This window comes from Poromitra crassiceps, assembly GCF_964638095.1.
Source record: "Poromitra crassiceps genome assembly, chromosome: 15".
NCBI lineage: Eukaryota > Metazoa > Chordata > Actinopteri > Beryciformes > Melamphaidae > Poromitra > Poromitra crassiceps.
Window position 1 is genome coordinate 19,331,737 of NC_139634.1, and position 22,514 is coordinate 19,354,250.

The 22,514-nt window shown below is 44.6% G+C and overlaps 2 protein-coding genes across 3 annotated transcripts; one reads left to right on the forward strand and one right to left on the reverse strand.

Moving 5' to 3' along the window:
• The first annotated feature begins 1,165 nt into the window (after positions 1–1,165).
• Positions 1,166–7,294, forward strand: ubxn1 (UBX domain protein 1). 2 transcript variants are annotated; one of them, XM_083651958.1, is made up of 10 exons: positions 1,166–1,193; positions 1,799–1,863; positions 2,003–2,056; positions 2,281–2,408; positions 2,822–2,912; positions 3,988–4,179; positions 5,213–5,264; positions 6,011–6,133; positions 6,579–6,762; positions 7,155–7,294. In XM_083651958.1, the coding sequence occupies exons 2-10, from the start codon at positions 1,805–1,807 to the stop codon at positions 7,193–7,195; spliced, it is 924 nt and encodes a 307-aa protein (XP_083508084.1). In that variant the 5' UTR covers positions 1,166–1,193; positions 1,799–1,804; the 3' UTR covers positions 7,196–7,294. The 2 variants fall into 2 exon arrangements, with proteins under 2 accessions (XP_083508084.1, XP_083508085.1); XM_083651959.1 differs by having other exon boundaries at positions 1,172–1,193; positions 1,802–1,863.
• A 1,730-nt stretch (positions 7,295–9,024) lies between these two features.
• LOC310789624 (pre-mRNA-processing factor 39) lies at positions 9,025–22,256 on the reverse strand (the record flags this gene model as incomplete). Its single annotated transcript, XM_083651272.1, has 15 exons — positions 9,025–9,164; positions 9,353–9,515; positions 10,959–11,033; positions 11,140–11,324; positions 12,699–12,970; positions 13,573–13,699; positions 14,057–14,256; positions 14,674–14,791; positions 15,970–16,074; positions 16,974–17,154; positions 17,554–17,721; positions 18,585–18,703; positions 19,159–19,284; positions 20,336–20,661; positions 22,199–22,256. The coding sequence occupies 15 exons, from the start codon at positions 22,254–22,256 to the stop codon at positions 9,096–9,098; spliced, it is 2,292 nt and encodes a 763-aa protein (XP_083507398.1). The 3' UTR covers positions 9,025–9,095.
• Between the last annotated feature and the right edge of the window lie 258 nt (positions 22,257–22,514).

Sequence of the window (22,514 nt, forward strand, 5' to 3'; positions counted from 1 at the left end):
TTCTTTGTAATTGAGTAATTGGAATTGGATTTGAGTAATTTGTAGAGAGTAATTTGTAATTTGCTTTCTGATGTCTTTACTCTTTAGTCTTCTATGATACAAATAATCCACAGATGCATCGATAATGAAAATAATCGTTAGTTGCACTTGCAGCCAGGGCCGTAGCCAGGGTTCCGAAATAGGGGAGGTCCAGCAAGGGGAGGCGGAGTTTTTTCCCCCCCCTTTTTAAGCCATATTTAGAGTAATATATCATTTTAAATCAACATTAGGATTATACTGTTGTGATGTCATTATTCAGTATATTCTCTTTCATGTCACCACCTGCTCAGCTCTCCTGTCAACATAATTGTAACTAACAAACACAAACTGTTTTAGCCAAATTCATATCAAAATGACACCTACAAACACAGGTACACAACCCAAGCCGTACACAACACACAAAGTCATCATCGATAATAAAAAAAACATACAGAGGGACATTTATTTATTCCTGATAGGAACGATTGAAAAATAAAATAAAATATATTATGTTGTTTTTAACTTTACACCACCTCTTTTTGTTACTTATTGGGTCATGAAACTGAAACCATGCATATAGCCACCTGCATACCTGACTTCGGGAGCTTGGCAATTGGCATCATGCATGATTAGCCAGTAGCATCCCAACGTGTCACACAGGTAACATTACTTAAGAGACAGACTAGACACTTACTTTCTTGGTTGTTGCTAAAAAATCTGTCAGTGTCACTCACTGTCTGTCGTTCACTCGCTCACTGTTCACTCGCTCGCTCACCTTCAATTATCTCGCCAGGCAGACAGACAGTCATCACTCACCACCATGCTGCTGCTCTCTCGGAATCAAGTTACCGCGGACGCGGCGTCAGATGACTTCCTGCCTGACCTGCCTTTCGTTTCAAAATAAAAGCGATCCCGTGTTTTTCATGCTTTTCCATGCAGATTATTTTATAAAAAAAAAAAAAAAAAAAAAATTTTTTTTTTTTTTTTTCCTCTGAAATATTAGGGGAGGTCCGGACCTCCCCGTCCTCATAGCTAGCTACGGCCCTGCTTGCAGCCTCACTCACTGACTCAGCATTGGTTATGTGTCCCATCAAAGTAACTGAAGCCAAGCCGCTCTGTTTAACCTAATCGGGCTTCCGTAGTGTGTGAAGCGGTGTGTTGCCTACCTACCTGATGTGAGTACTAGCTAGCGTTGTCTTCTAAAGACTCTTACCACTAAACTTAAGAAAAGATCAAATATCTGTGTCGTATGTAACACATACAAATAACCAAACATTACTAGTGGAAATAATATATAACATGTGAGTGCGCCTATGCATTTGAACAGGGTTAGCCAGGGAGGTTTGTTAGCTACCCTGATTTGAACGTTAGCCACAGAGAAGCTAATTTTAGCTCTCTGCCTATGTAACCAGCTATGTAACTAGCCAGCATTGGTAAACAAACATGCCAGGCTGCCTGTGTAATAACGTTCAAGCCCTCTGTTTGTATCGTGTTGTATTTTGGTTAAAATTATAATATAGCTCTTTAACTGGGGGGAGGCTGCCTGGGCTAAAGAAAAGCCATGGGCTGCCTGCCTGACAATAGGGCTGTCTTTTGGTAGCTTTCCTGTTTAAAGTTAGGTTAGTCGCTTGCTGGATGTGTTTTATTGTATTCGTGTGGCTTGGATAGTTTGTTATCTCTACTCACATTAAGTAACGGTTACACACATGCCATAGCCAGCCAGTCGGGAAATTAACCTAGATGAACAGTTAATGTAACAGTTATACAATCTGTTTTTCAGCAGAAGATGGCAGAGCAAACAACACTAGAGAGCCTGTTGGAGATGGGCTTTGACAGAAACAGAGCGTGAGTGACACTGACATAGACATTTGGGTTAAAAGGATTTTTCTAAATATTTACAAATGGTTAAGCAATTATATTTGACACACTAGAGCCTAATCTCAGAGAGCAGGGTATACAACTAACATGATGTTGATGTTCACAGGGAGAAGGCAGTGGCCAACACAGGGAACCAGGGGATAGAGAGAGCCATGGACTGGTGAGTCTGGCACTGTATTCGTACTCAGGAACATACCACTCTTCAATTGCCCTGAAATAACATTTCCTTTGTCATTAAACGCCACTGTTGCATTCCAGTTGGGCTCTGTCCATATCTGGGTCTTGTCCAAACCCCACCAATGGTTCTTATCTGGCGTTCTGGTAATCAAATGAACACAGCAGCCTTTTAACCCTTGTGTGTCCTCTTGGATGTGCTCTCCTCAGGTTAATGGAGCATGAGAATGACGCAGACATCGACGAGCCCCACGTGCCTCCTGTGGGGAACGTGGTAGGAGGCACAGGAGACAGCCAGCCCAGCCCAGCTCAGCCCACAGTAGCAGACACCGCTGAAGGCAAGCGCTCTCTGTGCTATGGGGACAGGAGGGATTATCCTACAATATGTATTTCACTTCTAGATAACAAAGAAGTAGCCTCTAAAATGGCCTTGATATCATTGATGTCATTGGTATCAGTTTTTCTGTGAAACATAGCTGGTTCCTCTAATCTCTATCTCACTTTAACTGTTTGGCTGTTTTCCTGTTTTTTTTTTACTGTGACAGCGAGGGGTGAATTGCTGGTTTTGTTGTCTTTGAGGATGTGGGTGTGCGAGCATATAGTTTTAGTTTAAGTACATTTCAGTTTTCTCCCCTTCTGTGGTTGAGAGTTAGATGTTTTCTGAGAACACAATGGATTTCTCTTTCTGCCTTTCTGTTTTTTATTTCATTTTCTCATACACGCACGTGAATGTGTGTTAATTTGGTCTCAGGGACAACGGATGATGGAGACATGGACGTGATTGAGGAGGGTGGTACCAAGCGGCCAATGACAGAGGACGAGAAACGGGAGCAAGTCAAAAGGTCAGAGTGCATCCAGTAGCAGGCAGCATCCACCCCATGTCCATTTCAAAGCTTTTGTGTTTTGACAAAGCCTGTGCTTCATGCTGATTGTGTGTGTGTGTGTGTGTGTGTGTGTGTGTGTGTGAGTATGTGTGTGAGTGTGTGTGAGTGTGTGAGAGTTAGTATAGTTTTTTATTTTTCATTTTCCCCCAGTTCAGTTTAGTTTCAGTTAGTTTCCAGAGTTTCAGTTTAGTCTTTATTGTTTGAAAGCTTTAGTTTAGGTTATTGTTTATTAGTTTGATTAGATTTGATTATCTTACTACCATAATAAGGTGGCCTGTTGCGCTCGGCGGCGCACTGGCATCACTGATGACATCAGATCACAATTGCTTGAGTGACATCACTGATGATGTCATAATTGCTCAAGTGACATCACTGATGACATCACAATTGCTTGAGTGACATCACTGATGACATGACTGGTGACATCACAATTGCTCACATAGACAGAGTGACATCACTGATGACAAGAAATCGGCTTGAGCCAGAGCCTGCAAAGCTAAAGACATGATTTGACATGAGTTTGGTCACACCCAAAAAAAAGTGTGCCCATGGCACATCCTCTCCAGAGTCTTCACCCTAGAAATTCCACGCTTCGCATGCTTGCACGGCTCGCCAGCTTTTCTTGCTTTGTGCATGCCAGTTGGGCAATTGTGAGCCATGTGCCCCCCCTTATTATAGTGAGATTATTGTTATTGTTGTTGTTATTATTATTATTATTATTATACTGTATATATAGGGGTATTTGTCAAGGGCAAGATTTAACAAGTTGAGAATAGGTATTGCAATACAAACACAACACTTTGTGTAGGCAATTGACCTTCAGTCATGTAGACATCCCAGTCTCAATAAACATAAGCACCAATGCCGCCTCCTCATGCTTGATGTGTGACTAAAACTAAAACAATATTGTTTCAGTTAGTGCTCTAGTTTTTGTTTCAGTTAATAAAAATGCCCCCACACACACACACACCTAGTTTTGGTTTTTAGTTAATAGTTGTAGTTAACTATAATGATGTGTGTATGCACGCTTCAGGCTAGAGGAGCTGATGCGGGTGAAGCAGGCAGAGCGGAGAGAGCGGGAGCGGGCGGAGGAGGTGGAGAGGGAGAAGCAGAGGAGGAAGCAGGGCCAGGATCTGATGCAGATCCGACAGAAGATGCAAGACGATGAGATGAAGAAGCTGACCGACCAGCGCAGGAAAGAGAAGATGGAGGACAAAATGGCCAAGTAAGGCCCACTGCCACATTCCTTGTGTGATGATGAGCATATGAACAGTCCAACACTAAAATTGGCCACTGTGGGATCCCATAGTCATTACCAAGTCAAACATCACTGCAAAAGGAAAATTGATCCAATTATGTTATCTCACTCTTTCCAATAAGGAATAACATAACATAAAACACTTGAATGATCTAAAAACGTTCACATAAAAAAGAAAAGGTATGCAGCTCTCTGGTTCAGTGGCAACTTATAGACCCATTTGGAGTGGATTTACACCTGGCATTAACATGTCTTTTCTGCCATCAGATTGCAATCAGGTTGTGCTTGACCACTTGAAAGTACAGGCATAAACACCCCCAAGACACATTGAAGATGGATTGCATTCTGATCAGACAAACCACCTCCAGAGGTGGTCAGGGACGCATTGTGTACACATTGAACACAACTGTAAATGCAATACAGTTGCTTTATGCAGATTGAGAGGACACCCATTTTGGGTGATCAAATTGCCATCAGATTGCAATCTGATCACCCAAAACGCATGTTAACGCCAGGTGTAAATGAAATCAGTCTAATGTGGTGAAGCACAATCTGATTGCAATCTGATGGCAGAAAACACATGTTAATGCCAAGTTTACATGGCCTCAATATCAGCTGAACCGCTAGTTGTAACTTTCTGCAACCAGTTCGGCTCCGCCCACAAAATAGGTAATCGCTGTTTACAAATGTAAAAAAGGGTCTATACATCCAGTGGGATGTCACGTCACGTGACTGTTGAGCTCTATAAATAAACATGAAGTAGAAATGGTAGAAATAGAGGAATTCAGGTATGAAGTCTCATGGAACTGTACCAGATAAGAAATTAATAATTTCTAACTAATCACATGAACATACACAAAAGATTAGACATGTAAAACTACTTTGAGCCATCAAACTGTGGCGTTCCTCAGAAATGGCAAGACCTATAAACTGTTAAAAGTTGCAAATCTTGTGAACTACATTCCTGATCCCTAAATGTCATTCTGTTTATTTCCATCAGGCAAAGGGTTAAAGACAAGATAGCACGTGACCGAGAGGAGAGAGCGCAAAAGGTACCCCTGTCATTGACTGTTTCCCTCATCACTTCCCAAATGGGTTGCATTTGCCCACAATGGGTAAATGCACGTATTCCGATGGCTGTCTTGACAATCCCAAATACAACGCCTGGTTGGATAAGGATTGTAAAGGGGAAAGGAAAGCTTGATGCTAACCTTTGTGTATAATCGTTCGACGTTTCCAACATGGGGGAGGCAGCAATTGTATTGTAAGCCATATGCAAGGGCAGAAGTCACAGCATAGTCTTGTCAGAGCATTACATCAGACGTCTGCACCCAGAGTCACGTTCCCCCCCCCAACCAATTATTATTTGACTTTATTTATAAATTAGTTGTATTTAAATTTACATGACAAAAACGGAATAACATTGTACTGTTTCAGTGTTTAAGCATTACAGCTTGAATAAAATGATGTGTGTTGAACTTATCTGGGTTTGGTTTAATTGATTTGTATGAGTTACAGTACCTAGCTACAATCTTCTGGTAATTATTTGGCAACATAATATTGTCAGAAGAATGTAACATACAATGGTAACAGTTGGATTGCAAAACAATTTATTTACATAATAAACATCTACCTGTATTCCGATGTGAACATGGTCTGAAAAATCTACCGAGAAGTCTGGATATTTGAGTATGGAAAAGTATGGAATTTTGAAATGGAAAATGTGTAGGAACCCTGTCCCATGCTTTCCTTGTGTACCTCCTCCACTCAGATTATATGTTCTCCCCTTTCCTGTCAGTTTGGGGGAGGTGGATCCTCCAGCACAGCTGTGTCCCCGCCTCCGGCCCCGCCTAGCCCCTCATCACCCACCAGTCAGGGCCCACCCCCCACCAAGAAGGAGTATGATGAGTGCAGGATACAGGTACGGACCTCCATCCAACTCCGACACCTATATAAATTGGTTTTATATTTTATCCTTTGTTTTCTGTAAAGTCCTGTGTGACAAATATAAAAAATAGAACAGAACAGGGATTTAGACCCATCATTAGTCTTGCAAGTCATTTTCTGTTCTCTAATGTTTGACAAACTGATAATGAATCTGTACCGGCCAATACACTCAATGTCACTTTAAAACTAGGGTCAATTAAAATTTTGATTTTGGCCAATTAGTGGGGGCGGCTGTAGCTCAGGAGGTAGAGCGTGTTGTCCACTAATTGCTTTGGATAAAAGAGGTCGGTGGTTCGATCCCCGGCTCCTCCAGTCTGCCTGTTGAAGTATCCTTGGGCAAGATACTGAAGCCCAAATTGCTCCTGATGTCTACGCCAGCTGCCTCTCAATCCCACCACCACCTCTCCCTCCTCTGACAGATTCGTCTGCTGGACGGCTCGGCCCTCCAGGCGGTCTTCAAGGCCCAGGAGCCGCTGGCGGCGGTGCGTGTCTACGTGCAGATGAACGGCAACACACCCGAGGGCCAGGACTTCACACTGCTGTCGCCCTACCCCCGCCACGAATACACCGAGCTGGACATGGAGAAGCCCCTCAAAGAGCTGGGTGAGTGCCGAATAGAGGGACTGCAACATTTTGGCTGATTTGTATGGAGAAGACATGCTACTCGCTACTGTAGCGAGTTATTTGTATGGAGAAGACATAATTGTGACGAAGCTGTCATGTTATTGAGTCAATGTGATATCCTTGTTAAAAACCACAGCTTATAATGTGAACCCTGTTTAAGGGTGGGTTTCCTGTATTTTTTGGTCTGTAGCAAAGGCTGTATCACTCGTTTACAACTTGTGCTTGAAGAAATGCCCAATTATCTTATCTTATTTTTTGGTCAATATTGCTGAGCAAAATGTTCTATAGATGGACCTTAATTCAATGCCAGTGTATATGCATGATGTACTGTGCAGTGTGCAGACTTTAATGTTTCTTTCTTTCTTGCTCAGGTTTGGTGCCTTCGGCTGTGCTGGTTGTTATTAAAAAGTGAGAACAATTGGATCTGCTCTGTGAGCCTACCTCACCACCACTTCTGCTAAATCAAACCAAGAGACACCAGAGATGGACTGACCCAGGGACGGACGCCCCCCCCCCCCCCACCTCGTAGCACCACTCAATAAGCCAGCTAACTGAACTAAAGCAGTCAGATGAAACTTGAGACTGCGTTCAGATTGTCCACCCTTTTCCATTTTTTAAAACTCGATTCATGGATAATTAAAATTACAAGAGGAAAAAATTGGGTTTTCAAGGCAAACCGAACGCAGCCTTTTTAGCCATCTTGGACTGAGCGATTGATTTGTTGGATATTGGTTGCTTTGTGTGCAGTGAGCTAGAAAATGACTTTTTTAGTAAATAGTTAATTGAGAACATAGTGAAGATAGCTGAATGTTGACTGATGCTGCTTTGAGGAGTGCTGCTCATGACATCAACAGAACACTTACAAAAGGAGTAAAGAAGCTCTTTGATCTTAACCTGAACCTTACATAGAACTGCACCACATAAGACTTACTCGATTGGTTCTGAGGGCCTTAAATTCAACCCCTTTGATCTTCCTGATTTTGTGACATTCACTACTTTGCCAGTTATTTTTTTTACAAGTTAAACTATATTGACAGTTATGTCTGCAGAATTACCAAGGACCTACTTAAAATAAAGCTGACTTGGAGAATTTTCTACCATTATGAAATCACATACAAAGAGCTGTGCCAATTTCATCAGCATCCATTTCTTCCGAATGTATCATGTCAGTTTCACAGACCTTTTATTGAACAATGCAAAAGTGGAACAGATCAAGTCAATTCAGTGATTAAAAGCAGTTACAATGTACTTGAATGTAATTGCCACGATTCATTCTACAACCAGTGAAACAGCATACCATGATAACAGGAGTGAAGTTGACTGCTTTATTCAACCAGCAGTTTTCAGAAGCTCAAGTCTGAGCCGCTACGTCGGTGCGGGTACAGAACTGCTGCTGACGATAGTCTTATAGCGTTCCCATCGACCTGATGCAATGCCATAATCTAGAGAGAATTCCACTCTTTGCCCAGCCGACTGAGAAAAATACTTGTGTAGAAATTGAGGAGGAAAGTGTTTTTCCTTGACAGGCCTATTGCTTTAGCTTGACAATGAATATAAAAAGTCATTTTAAAACCGCAAAGACAGGGAGTAGCATGGGACTACAGGCAAACTTTGAGAGACGTGGCACAAGAGAGTTGTGTCGCGACACACTATAAAACACCTTTATATACATTAGAAAAACAACAACTAGCCTATTTTGTGGAATGATACAAGATGTCAGCCATACAAGTCCATCTGTATGGTTGAATAATTTTGATATCTTTAAAATATGGGCAAAGGGGCTGGCTCGCTTAACAGAAAAATAGTTGGGATTAAAACCTAGAGGGGACAGGACAGGAGGCAAAGATGCTGCCTGGCTTTCCAAAAAAGCACAGAAGAGCCAAGTTATCTTTGTTCAATCAAATGCCAATGAACAACAACGCACCACATGGTAAGATCCATATAGGGAAGTGGGCCCAGATTGGTGGATGTTCTCATCGTACCAACAACTGTCTAATGTAATGGAGTCAAACTGAGGCAGAGACACCGACATATACTGCAAAATGGACGTCCTTATTTCCTTTCATCATCTTACCACCTTCAGAATCTACACCAAAAAGACAGGACATGTAACGGGAGCCAAATTCCAGCCCCTTGTTCTCACAAATCCAGCACAGCGAGGTAACCGTGAGGAAGGACGGAGAGGAAAGGATGCAAGGATGTTATTTCAGCAGTGTTCGCAGGTAGACCCGGAGGACTGGTGTGGTTCGGTGGGTCGGCTCGGTGGTCGTCCTGGGTGAACTCGCCTCCTGGTGTCACAGACCCTGCCCGCCCTAGCTGGGAGGGTAGTACTGGTTGTAGTTCCAGGTGTTCTGGTAGCCATAAGTGCCGTACTGGGGTTGCTGGAAGAGAAGTGCAAGAAACAACACTGACAAACTGGAAGAAATATGGAAAACTAGCTTGAATCTGGGGACTTTTGAGGGCCAATTTATACTGAGCTGATTGAACTGATACCAAAGTGAAGTGGCATGTTTATCTCCCATTTTCATTCAAGTCAATTTGTTAGTTTGTGATAATCCCTCTCACGTACTTGGTACCAGCTTCCATATCCTCCATAGCCACTCGCGTCGCCGCCCACAGGGGGAGGGGGCGTGGTGATGGGGACGTGCGGCATGGTAGGTGGGACCTGTGGGGCAACGGCGACAGCCGAGCCATCCTCGCTTTTGCTGAGCTTCTCCGGGTCCTCGCTGTCCCTGTGAATCACGCAGGCGATCAATAGCATAAACACCAGCACTCTACATAGAAACTAGTTAGATGGATGCCTTCATCTGTATCTTACATCTTTAACTTTGCACAGGAAAATTCTTTGTCTATGTGGAATATAGATTGGAGAGCTGTGTATTTGACATGTTATGTTTATACTAGGGGTGTCACAATATATCGTCCCACGAAATTTCGCGATAGTAAAACGTCACGATATGTATCGTTGAGATGAAATCTCATATCGTGAAAAAAAAAAAAAAAATTTTTTTTTTTTTTTTTCTCCCAAAAATAGACAAAGAAACGTCTTTGTTTGTTGAAGTTCAATGTGTGGAAAGTAGTTCAGTTGAACAAGTCTCTGAAGAGACACATGAGAAGTTATACAGGAGAGAAACCATTTAATTGAGTTTCTGGCAAAACTGTTTACTTGACAGGAAAAACTGAAGATGCATAAAAAATAGACTAAGAAAAGTCTTGTTGTTTGAGTTTGAAGAAAAGCTGAAGATGCATAATGAGAATTTATACTGCTGAGAAACCTTTTAGTTAAAAGTAAATCTAAGTGACGGTGTAACTCATTCTATTTCAAGATAAGCCTTATCTCCAATCTCATGTTTTTTCTAGTTGTTATTGTAATAACAATTTCCCACAACAGCATGTTTTGTATTTGTGCATTTCAAATAAAATACTACTTTTCCAGTCATATATTGTCATTATTCAAGTTTTAAAAAATATTGTTAAAATCGTATCGTATCGTATCGTTATCGTGAACCCAGTATCGTGATACGTATCGTATCGTGAACTGAGTGTATCGTGACACCCCTAGTTTATACACATAAAAAATAACTATCACACTAAACCTTATGCTCTCAAATTAAATCAAGTTGCTGGTATGATTAATCGATTAGTTGATTGGCAGAAAATTAATCGCCAACAATTTTTTATAAGCGATTAATTGTTTAGACTCTTTTAAGGAAAAAAATAGTAAAATTCTCTCGTTTCAGCTTCTTAACTGTGAAAGGACATTTCACATATATATTCACATATATAAATATTCACATATTCTCTTGTACCAGCTTCTTAATATTCACATTTAAGAAACTGGAACAAGAGAATTTCCGTGATCAGGCGAGACTTGGTTTGACTCTGTGCGCTGAAACCTTAGTCATTGCACCTATTAAACCTTTTCCAGTGAATCATGTGCTCCGGTATCCTCTTTGGGTTCAGTCGCTGAGAAGTGGCCCAATTTCAGTCTTCTATATGAGAGTAAACTAATTATCTTTGGATTGTGGACTGGACTGGACAATTAGTCGAGGAGAGAATCGACAGATTAATCGATAATGAAAATAATTGTTAGTTGCAGCCCTCGTGCCCACAAAATGTTTCTGAACATTAGCATTTCAAGTCGGAGTCAATCATCCCTTTATTTCTTGTCTCACCCATTCTCTGCGCCTCTCTTCTTGCCGCCCAGCTCCTTCAGCAGCTTCTGGTGCTCCGCGTAGACAGACAGCACACTGCAGAGGGCGGAGACACAGGCAGCGTTCACACACTCCAACTGACCAATCACAAGTCGAGAGCAACCAATTGTCACGGCACATAGTTTCTCTGCCTTTTTCTGACCTCTGGATGGAGTTGCTGTAGTCCTCGGCGTACTGCAGGCCCCTCTGGGAGAAGAGGATCTTGGTGCACGGGGCGAGGGGCGCTGCCAGGGCCCGCATCACACAGTCCTGCACTGCCTCGGCTGAGGGCCGGGGGTCCCCCGACACCTCCAGCTCCAACAGGTTCATGTGCAGCTTGCCATTATCCTGAGGGATGGACAGATGAGGGGATTGGAGAGAGAGGGAGGAATGGACAGAGGAGGATGGGAGAAAGAGTGAGGGATGGACAGATGAGAGGATGGGAGAGAGAGGGAGGGATGGACAGATGAGGGGATTGGAGAGAGAGGGAGGAATGGACAGAGGAGGATGGGAGAGAGAGTGAGGGATGGACAGATGAGAGGATGGGAGAGAGGGAGGGATGGACAGATGAGAGGACAGGAGAGAGGGAGGGATGGACAGATGAGAGGATGGGAGAGAGAGGGAGGGATGGACAGATGAGAGGACAGGAGAGAGAGGGAGGGATGGACAGATGAGAGGACAGGAGAGAGAGGGAGGGATGGACAGATGAGAGGACGGGAGAGAGAGGGAGGGATGGACAGATGAGAGGATGGGAGAGAGAGGGAGGGATGGACAGATGAGAGGACGGGAGACAGAAATGGACAGACAAAAGTTAGTGTGTTGTCTAATCATTCAGTTTTGGCTATTTACTACTTGAAGGTCAGTTACAGTTGGGAGGGATTTGTTCAAAAATCCCAAAATGATATTTTTGGTTGGACGTTTTACGTATGCCCACCAGGGTTTCCCCCAGTTGACTCTCCCTACTGGGCTAATTTGCTTATGGAAGCTGTGCTATAGCTTTTCAATTCCATGATTCCATCTGTAATTCTGTTATCACAGAAACTATACGAGGGATCAGTGTTGGTAAACAAACAGCTTACTGGGGTAACTTTATAATGGGACCCTATAGAGCCAGCCTTGAGTGTCTCACTCTAGCTGGCTGTGCTGTTTACTAAATTCACTTGATTTTAAAAACTGTGACAGTTCACACACCTTTAACACAACATGCATATATTATACATCAGACTCTTGAGCTACTTCTGCTCTCACTAGTTGTTGAGATATTAACGTTTGATTTTGCACAACTCATACTAGTTAAGTGCTGCGGGGTTCTGCATTTCCGGGTGGTTGTGATGTCACGCTGATTCATCCTATAGGGCCCTACCTTAATGCCGCAATCAGTCTGAGGCTGGCCTGCACTGGGCCCCTGTCACAAAAGACACTTGGTCGGCACTGCGGTCCCTGTCAAAAGATACTTGCCACTGGATCTAAGAACCTTTCTCGGGAAAACACTGCCCACTGATAAGGCATGAAGAAATCACAGTATGCTGTGCTCAAGCAAGTAAAAGTAATGGGATTTTGATATAAATATACAAGACAAAGACTCTTAGGCAGGTCATGTAGGTTATGATACAGAGAATTAGCTAGCAAGATAAAAACATTTGTGACTTTCATTGTGAAGGCTAAAGTCATGATGCATGATGATACAAGATTAAGTGCGGCGAGAGCAGGTGGGTGTCTCACCGGACTGATTTCCAGCGCCTCCTGTAGGACTCCACGGGCCTTGCCGGCGTTCCTGCCCAGCTTGAGCAGCAGACGTGCTAGCTTGATGGAGTAGAAGGCGTGCAGCGATGGCTTCTCCTTGGATTGGGCCACCGCCTGGCGCAGCAGGGCCTCTGACTCGTCCAGCCGGCCCGCCCGCCTCTCCAGGCCGGCCCGGCGCAGGCGCACCACGGCCAGCCCCGGCAGGCTTTCCTCCAGGGCTTCCAGCACGCGCCGCGCCTCCATCAGCTCACCTGATGGAGGGGAGGTGGGGAAGGGATTTACAAGATGGTGGTGGCTGCAAAACCTGGAGTACTACTTTATATATTCATTTATTTGACAGGGACAATACATAAGCATTGTTACATTTAAATCAAATGCAACCAATGCAGTGTATATAGGACTTCTAGCCATAGTTAATTTGCAGTCGTTGTCCCTGGTTAGGTTTTTAGAAGCTACATACATATAGTCTAGAACAGTATTAACAACAGAAATAAATGGGTAAACCCAAGAAGGACCTGGAGCACTTGATTCACTGGAATTGATTTAATTCAGTAGGTGCAGACCTATGTTTCTATGCGACAGCGTCTTCTCAGAGTTTGACTCTGATGAAGACGCTGTCACGTCGAAACATAGACATCACTGCATGTAAAGAATCTGTCAAATTCCTAATTTCACATTTGAGACAACATTAAACCTGGTGAAAATAATAAGACCCATTTAAGACATCCTGGTAGCACTTTTCAAGGAACTGCAGGTACGAAAGGTATGAAAATGAATCAAGCTGTGTGTGTGTGTGTGTGTGTGTGTGTGTGTGTGTGTGTGTGTGTGTGTGTGTGTGTACGTGGGCCCTTACCATGCCTCTCCTCGAAGGTGGCCCACTGCATGTGGATGGTGTGTTTGTGGGTGAGGTGGATCTCACAGGCCCGCTTGTACACAGCCCGAGCCTTGTCCAAGCTCTGTGGCTCCAGGAACTGCACATACTGAGCAGCACACACATGCACATGTTAGTCAGAGATAATACACACACACATGCACATGTTAGTCAGAGATACTACACACACACATCCACATGTTAGTCAGAGATAATACACACACACTTCCTCAAACAGCCTTCAAATTACCTATGTCATTTCAAGTCTGCCTCTTCAATTGTTTGTTATTTGTCTTTTGTATGGAACCTAAATGTACAGTATGTGTTTTATGCTGCCCTCTTGGCCAGGTTCCTCAAAAAGGGATTTTAAATCTCAATGATACAAAGGTTTAATAAAAATAAATAAATACATTAAAAAAAATATAGACACTCAAATTTAGGATCCACACACACTTTTGATCCTTACCTTGGTCCAGAACTCTTCATACAGAGCGCATGCGATCAGACAGCGCTCAAACAGAATGTGAACCCTGCGGTCGTCGTGGGGAACTGCATCGCCCTCTGATGCTTCCTGGACGGGGGCCGGGGGCGGGGGCGGGGGCGGGGCCGGGGGCGGGGCTGTGACCTCTGACCCCTCTGACCCCTCTTGGGCTTCCTGGTCGGGCTCTAGGAGCAGACAACAATGCTTTCAGATGAACACAAATTCCTGGCCACGAACTAACACTATCTTCCCAAACTTAGGAATGCCAAATCTCCTGCTGCAATATTTGCTACTGTAATAAAACTGACAAGAAATAAACTTGAGTCCAAACTGTTCCCTAGCAACATAATTCTGGTGAAACGGTCTACAGTGAAAATAAATTATCGCCCTTTTTACTTTCTGTCTGTCTGAATTTTTGTTTTTGATTTAGATCACTATGAAATTGGGATATTCATGGGAGAAATTAATTCGATCACTCCCGTGAAAATCAGGAGTGTTGGCAGGTATGCAGCCCACCTGAAGTAGAGCACAAATTCAGCATAAAGCGAAAAGACTTGTGGCATACACAGCAAGCTTTAACGATATTTCTGCCATTTAATGACCTGGGCTGGGTCCCTTGGGGTCCTTGGTGAGCTCGGCCATCTCCCACTCCAGGTAGGAGTGCCAGGCCCGCAGCTGGACGCGGTCCAGAGGCTTGACGTGGAAGTAGGGCCGCTTGATCTACAAGGGGGAGAGGAGAGAGGCTCATGTCAATGTCACCTGTTTCTCTGTGTCTGTGTGTCTGTGTGTGAGTGATATGTTGAAGAGGAGTGGGTAAGAGATAGTGATGTGACGTTCGCGAACGATCCGAATCTATTGAACGGCTCTTTGCTATGAACGAAGGGAACTGAGTCCTACTTGAGAGCCGTTAATTTTAATGTTGTGCCCAAATTTCACTGCCTGCCGCTCCCCACCACACACACAGGGTAGACTTCCCTCCCTCCCTCTGCTAGTCCGCTGAGCAAGGAGCATGGGGCAGGGAGGATAGGTCGGGTGCACTCGTTAATTGCTACCGGCGCATGCTGTATAGCTGGCCTGGGTGGGCGGACTCAGCTTAATATCAAAACGGGCTACGCCGCGGAGTGCATCTGCCGACTTTCTGGGTAGCGAAGTGTTGCATGAATTGCATTCAAGGAAAGCCAACTTTCAGCTTAGTCAGTAAATTCACTGACTAAATAAGCAGATGACATGGTGTCACCTTGTGTAATGTTTACAATGCAGATCATTGACATTAGGTCTGGAGATACTGTATGAGTAATTTAATGCTGCTGCAGTCCACTGATGCAAAATGAAATAGTGGTGGGTCTAATCAAATCTGATCTAAATCATACCATATCATTATATTAGTGATTTCGCAGAGAAACAGTAGTGCACGCCCCATTAAAAAAAAGAAAAGAAAAAAAGGGGAACGAGGAGCCGCTATTTTGAACGGCTCTCAGAAAGGAACGGAGCCATAAGATCCGGCTCCCTTCAAAGAGCCGTAATTCCCATCACTAAGAGAGTGGGAGTTTATTGCTGCAATAATACTTCCAAATTCCATTAATGTTAATAGCTTCTATTGTGGTCATTGTAACAATAACATTGGTTCAACGCCATTATCTATTGGCCCAGTGCACAAAGGCAGAAATAATAAGAATTTCAGTCTCTTCTGCCAACAGAGTGACTGGAAAAAACTATTTTGTTCTCAAACCCTGGTTTTGTGTTTGGGACAAAGAGGACGAGAGCAGAGAGAGAAACAGCACAAGATAGAGAACAACAGACTGCATGAGAGAGAGAGAGACAGAGAGAGAGAGAGAGAGAGAGAGAGAGAGAGAAATAGAGTTTGACAGAAAGGCGGAGACAGAGAAACCACGACTCACGCCGTCTTCGAAGTGCCATCTCTTGCGGACTTCGCCCTCGTTCTGCTGGTACACTTTATCCCTGTGAAGCAGAACTTGCTCCCTGATCTTCTGCATCAGCTCCTCCTAAAACACACGGTTGAAGTCGAAGTTAGAAAACTCATGGCGGTTATTTTGCAAACTTCAGCTTCATGTCATGACGCTTCTTTGAATTATCTTTATTCCCTAATATGGCGCTGTGGCATCAAGCGATCAAGGCCTTCAAGGCTGGAAAACAGGCGTCACACACGTCACTCCTCTATATCTGTGTGCTATTAAACCTCGTCATAGCTTGAGAGAAATCAATTCCTGCAACCCATGCCTGTTGCAGTGTCTAATGAATAAAAGTAAGTAAAAGTTGCATTGGGTCGGGCACTTAAGAGGAACATATCAGGCGGTATTTCTGAATTACCTTGATATTTGCCCATTTAAAATGTAGCTTAGACTTTAAAATGCCTTGTGAGCCTAAACACAGCTGACATTTCACACATGCTCAGGGAACCCCGGCTTTGCGCTGCTGCTTTCTGGGGGAAAGGTAGCGCCCCCTCAGGCTCATACTGGTTCAGCAGGTTTTTCTATGGGACTGTGAAGACTTCCATTTACCTCCGCCAAGGAGCTTGTGTTTTCGGTGCAGTTTGGATTGCAGAAAAACCATTTGCCCGATTTTCATTCAACTTCGTGGAGGGTGTAGCATGGACCAAGGAAGAACCCATGTGAGGAGCGGATCCGGGTCCGACTCACGAACAAGCAGTAATAGCACAAACCTTGGCGCAGGTCGGATCACAATTCACAACCCAGCCTGACATGAACTGTGGCTATATTGGCACTTTTACAATGTGAGATTCGTTTTTTTAAGATAGAGGCAGCTCACAAAACCAAAAATACACTGTGGGTGGCACTTATCAGAATGTGGGCTGGTTCTCTACTTGTCTTTTGGTATACTGGGGCACTTTCTACTGAGTGTGAGGAAGTGGGACATTACTCACGGTGTCGTTGCCCTCAGGGGTGGCGGGCTCCTCCTCACCCGGCGGCCTCTCCTCCTCCTCCTCGTGAGCCTGCTCGGCGCGCTCCGCCTTCTGGCTCTGGCGGCACAGCGCCCTGAGCTCCTCGTATTCCTCTGGGGGCAGCACCTCCTTGGGCTCGTGGGCATTCAGGTGGGCCTTAAACCTGACAGGAGGGAGGCAACGTGAGGTGTAGGAGGAGAGGGAAGAGAGAGAAGGGGGTGGAGAAGGGTGTGTGTGTGTTAAGTTAAGTTATCATTTATTATCCCCGCATATGCATTTGACCCATCCTCTACTAGGAAGAACCTTCCTATAACTAGGAGCAGTGGGCAGCCGCAGTGGGCAGCCGCAGTGCAGCGCCGGGGGACCAACTCCAGTTCGATTGCCAGTACTTTGGTCAGAGGCACTGACAAAAGTATGAACAGTAACATACATGTCTTTGACTGGAGTAATTAACCCTAACATCCATGTCTTTGATGGTGGGAGGAAACCCACATGAACACGGGGAGAACTCCACACAGAAAGGACGTGGGACAGATGGGGGTCCATCCGTGTGTCTTCTTACTTGTCGTAGTGGCTGTTGTAGAGCTGGGTGGGCACCTTGAGGACTCGGTCCAGGACGGCTGTGGCGGCCTTCATGTCCCCCTGCTCCTTCTCCCACTCCGAGTACAGATCCCACAGCCGGTCTGAGTGGAAGTCCAGCCCTGCTGCATTCACCGCCTCCTCAAACACACTGAGGGCACAGAGGACAAATTAAGAAATAACAACGCTTCCTGTCTTTTTTTTAAGTCTCCTTAAGTGGTACAAAACCAAAACTGTGTTAAAGTGCTTTGTGGTGGATTCGCCCTTGAAGCAACTGGTGACCCGTAGTGAGTTTAAATCAGTGGTTAGAATGGTGGAGGATGACTCTATTAGAGATTGTTAATGATTTGAGGTCATCGTTTTATGATTGTGCTGCTGTTTTCCTCTGTCCTTCTTCCTGGGATTATATTTCACTTCTGGAATATCTGTTTTGTTTGCCTGTTCTACAAAGTTCACAGTTTCAGCCCATGCCCAATGGGGCACGAAAAAGCCAGTCAGGTAGGGACGGGTTCGAGATGAACATTTATGCTAATTGGTCAGATCGGACAGCAGTGAGCAATCGGCGCTGTCCATGGTGCTGCTGATTGCTAATTTTGGAGTAATTTTTTTTGAGTCAATCAAGATGTTTTCTACTTGTTAAAATTTAGCTATTTATTTTATTCATCCAAGATCTCCTGTTTGCTATAACTATACGCTGATTGTAGGCTACCACCACAGCCTTAGAGAATGCTTTTGACCAATGGATTATAATAAGACAGAGACGGGTGATGATGGGGGGGTGGGGGTGGGGGGGGTTGTGTGTATGTTATCAAAGATAACCTCTCCCTCTGTGATTTGAGCTGCCACCTACGTAAATTGCGCAGCCATTAACCGACTTTTGTCTTTTTGAGAGGTTTGGTCGGTCTCAACCAAGTGAGCCTTCAACTCACTCGGGTCGGTTCTGGTTTGAATTGTCAGGCCCGTGAACAACTCTTGTGTGTGTGTGTGTGTGTGTGTGTGTGTGTGTGCGCGTACCTGCGAATCCGCTTGGGTGAGTCAGGCAGGTTCATGTCCAGCGTTCCCAGCAGCAGGTTAATGTAGTGGATCCACAGGTCTACACTCAGTGGGATGGCCTGGAGACCCTGCACACACACCTACCACACCACATCCATCCACATGGAGCGCGTCAAACTGATTGAAAAAATAAACACTTCCATAATCAATCTAAAATTAATTATATAATGGTCCGCAGTTCTGTCAGGAACATAAAATACCTGATATACTGTGACCACATAATTTAAATAAGACTTAATTATTTACTTAATCATTATTGATTAAAAAGAAAAGATTTATTGAACATTTGCGTTGATTCTATTTAATACTATGGTTTGTTACAGCTGTTGAGAAAAGTGGCGATTACAATATAGTCATTATTCATCTTTTTCAGTGGTTTGATAACTCCATAATGAATAGCCACTTGTTTAATCAATCTTAATAGTCTAAGGGGGTGGAGATGTGATTTTGAGTGCATCGTACCTTTAAAGCACAGGAATGTGTATTTGTCGAGTGGCTACTGAACACATTGTGAACACAGAGACTCCTGCCTTACCTCCTCTGCTTTGTCGTTGTACCCAGCGCGCCGCTCCAAGTCAGCAAATTTCTTCCAGTAGCCGTAGCACAGCGGGTAGCGGGTCAGGAAGGCTGCCAGTGCTCTGCGTGACGCCGTCATGTGACTCTGTGGGCGGACCAGAGAAAAACCAGGTCACACCAGGACCTTGAGTTCCTTGTCTGCTGGGGCTACGGCAAACATCCGGGGCCAAACAGCATGTTTTGATGATGGGGACTTCTCAAATTTCGAAAGGCTGTAACTGCCAAACAAAACCAGTTTGATGAAAGTTGGAGTTGGAGATTGGGATGTTGCTGCTTTTGCTCCGTATTTTTTCACATTTTTTGTTTTGTTTTTGTGGGGGGTTCCTATCTGGAGGACACCCCAGGGGAGCACGGGGATAACATGCTAACTCCGCACAGAAAGGCCCTTTTGATGAGCCGTAGGCACTGAGGACATGGGGATGGGGACACGGGGATGGGGACACACGTGCAGCGCCCACAGTGTACCAGGCGGGAATCAAACCCAGGACCTTCTTGCTTTGAGGCAACAGCGCTACCACTGCACCACCGTGCCCCTTGCTGCAGTCTTTAGTTATTTTCTTTTTTCTTTTAAGGAGGTCGGTAAAATCTTTATTCAGGATTTTGGACCTCTGCTCAGGGACTATGTTTTGTGCACTGGGGTATTTGCAAGGAGGCTGGTGCATTTCTGCATAATATCAGCCACCATGGTGCCTGGGAAACAGAAGCACTTGGTGGATTTTCTTTGGACTTTTCCTATGATGGGATCATCTATGCCAAGCGTGGTCACCCTGGGGGTTGATGGAGAGATTTCAGGTGATAGGATTGAGGACGAGAGGACAGTTTTTGGGTCGGACGAGCAGCAGGCAGGAGACGGAGCTCGAGGTGAAGGAGTAAACAGTGGCTTGGATTGACGTGTCGTAGGGGCGAAGGACTGGGGGTTTCCAATTAGTGGGGATGATGCTGATTGGCCCAAGTGGTGCCTGCATCATTAGTGAGGCACATGTTTGTTGTACATTTGTTGTTTCTGAAAGCCATAATCAGTACTTATCATCTTTTCTTTTGTTGGTTTTTTGCACTCTACCCCATCAGTACGCCTCTGTCCCCCCGTCTATCTCACACACACACACACACACACACACACACACACACACACACACCTCTTGTTCGCAGTACTGCAGCAGGTCGGTCCAGCTGGTGAAGTCCTGCGGGTTGTCGTGGGCGGCCTTCCACAGACGCTCAAAATCCACAGGTAGCTCCCCCTCCTCGTCCTCCACCGGGGGGGGCGGCACGGGGAAGGAACTGGGGTCGGGGACCGGCGGCACCTCAGGGGCATCAGGGACCTCGGGAGCCTCAGGCACCTCCGGGGCCTCTGGCACTTCAGGGGCCTCAGGGCTCACGGTGCCGCCGCCATTCTCCGCCATCTCCACTGCCATCTCCTCCATTTCTATTGGAGGCGGTAAAGGAGTCTCGCTGGCCTCCATGGCTGTCAGGTGAGGAGGGGTGGGGCAGAGATAAAAGAAAAACAGGCCAGATAAACTGGATTAACATGGGTACTTTCATCCAAGGTTATTATAGTTGTAACAGTAAGACTGAAACTAGGAGGAGTATGCATGGAAAACAGTGAGGTAAAGTGAATGAAAATGAAACTAAAACTATAATCGCTGTCTCTGAAACCAAAACAGAGATATTCAAATAGTACTACATGTATCAGATCTGCCTTCAGTCAATGCCACATTAAGCATGGAGTGTATATTGTGTAACCTATACACACGCATAAGAATGGTGTAAAAGCTGCTAAGGTGACATTGAGCACTCCAACCTGTGGCTAGTGGGAAATGAAAAGGCAAACAACCACAGACAGAAACAAAACTCAATAGATAATTGAGCAGCATTATTTCATTTACAAGAGGTTAACAGTTAATACAATTAGAGAATGTAGATTAGAAGACTCATAGCTCACTGATATCTCTCTATCTACAATACAGATAGCATATATCATAATAATACTATTCCCAGATTTAGGTCTGAGAGACAAAATTCTCATTAAATGGGGGTCCGTGGCTCTAAATCTGGACTAAATTAAGGCCACGGTCCTTAATATGAAAAAGGTTGAGAATAAATGGGTAAGAAGATACAACTAGCTAACTATGATGTATACCGGTGTCATGTCGAGTTTTGCACCCCCGCCGAGAATTGCATCCCCACCTTCCGGGACCATATTGTAATGATTTATATGGAAACTTAACTGTTTAAAAATGATATAATTGACTGGGTAGACGTGATCTCCAAGCCAGGGGGTCTGTCCTGGCTCATGGAGACCGACTTTGATGCATTAGATCCGCGTGGAGGTGACTTTCATGCTTGGGGCTCTCTTCTGGCTCATGGAAGCCGACTTTGGTGCTTAAAATCCGGGTACAGAGGACCTTAAGACCTGGGGATCTCTCCTAGCTTTATGGAGGGGGGTGCAAATCTCGGCAGTTTGTACCTGCCGAGATTTGCATCCCTGTTTTTAAGTTAAAACAGTCCCAAAATATGGTGGGGTGCAATTCTCGGCGGGGGTGCAAAACTCGGCATGACACCGGTACTATCAATAAAACCTTCTATCAGGCTAAAACGCTGTGTAAAATCTATTTCTCATACAAATGTGTTGAGTTGCCTTTACCCTAATGCTAGCTACTCTTGAGCATTGTGGAGATGTTGTGGGCATAATTCAATGATTCAGTTCAATCTGCGATGGAAGAGGCCTACTCGATATTAACCCGTATAGTAAAGCTGCAGCAGCAGTCATTCATTATTTCTCTTAACAGAAGACCTATCATACATCAACCGGTGTCTCTGCGATGGTGCAACGCTGTGTATTTCGTGGTGTGTATTTGAATTAGCCTAGCTTAGCTTGCCATGTTACCCATACTCAACACGTTTAAGTTACCCCCCAAAAGTCCAACAAACAATGGGCCAGAACGTGTGAGACCGCAAATATAAACACAGCACTGTAATTCTCTTAACGTAAATCAAACAACCTGAAGACTCTTCGAGTTCCCCGTTGCCACTGATCTCTTCACAGCCTTCCGCCGCCATGATTCTTCTTCTTCTTCTTTAGATTTGATTGGCGGTTGGCAAGCAGCTTAGAGGTGCATTACCACCACCTACCGGACTGCGCTGCCATGATTGAAAATGTATCAACGACGTCACTAGAGCGCGACAAGAACGGGCGCAAAGAAGCAGGCATTCCGAAAGCTGACTTGAGATAGGCAATTATCCAATAATTGTGTGAGCAAGCTACACAGTATGTTATTTCCAACATGTATGGCATTCGGCAAGTCAGGTACATTTTGT

What these genes read in the sequence shown, in the direction of transcription:
- ubxn1 (XM_083651958.1), top strand. Translation starts at nt 1,805, where the DNA reads ATGGCAGAGCAAACAACACTAGAGAGCCTGTTGGAGATGGGCTTTGAC. An exon ending in AAACGGGAGCAAGTCAAAAG is followed by an intron (nt 2,913 to 3,987) that starts GTCAGAGTGCAT and finishes TGCACGCTTCAG; the next exon opens with GCTAGAGGAGCTGATGCGGG. An exon ending in GAAGCCCCTCAAAGAGCTGG is followed by an intron (nt 6,763 to 7,154) that starts GTGAGTGCCGAA and finishes TTTCTTGCTCAG; the next exon opens with GTTTGGTGCCTTCGGCTGTG.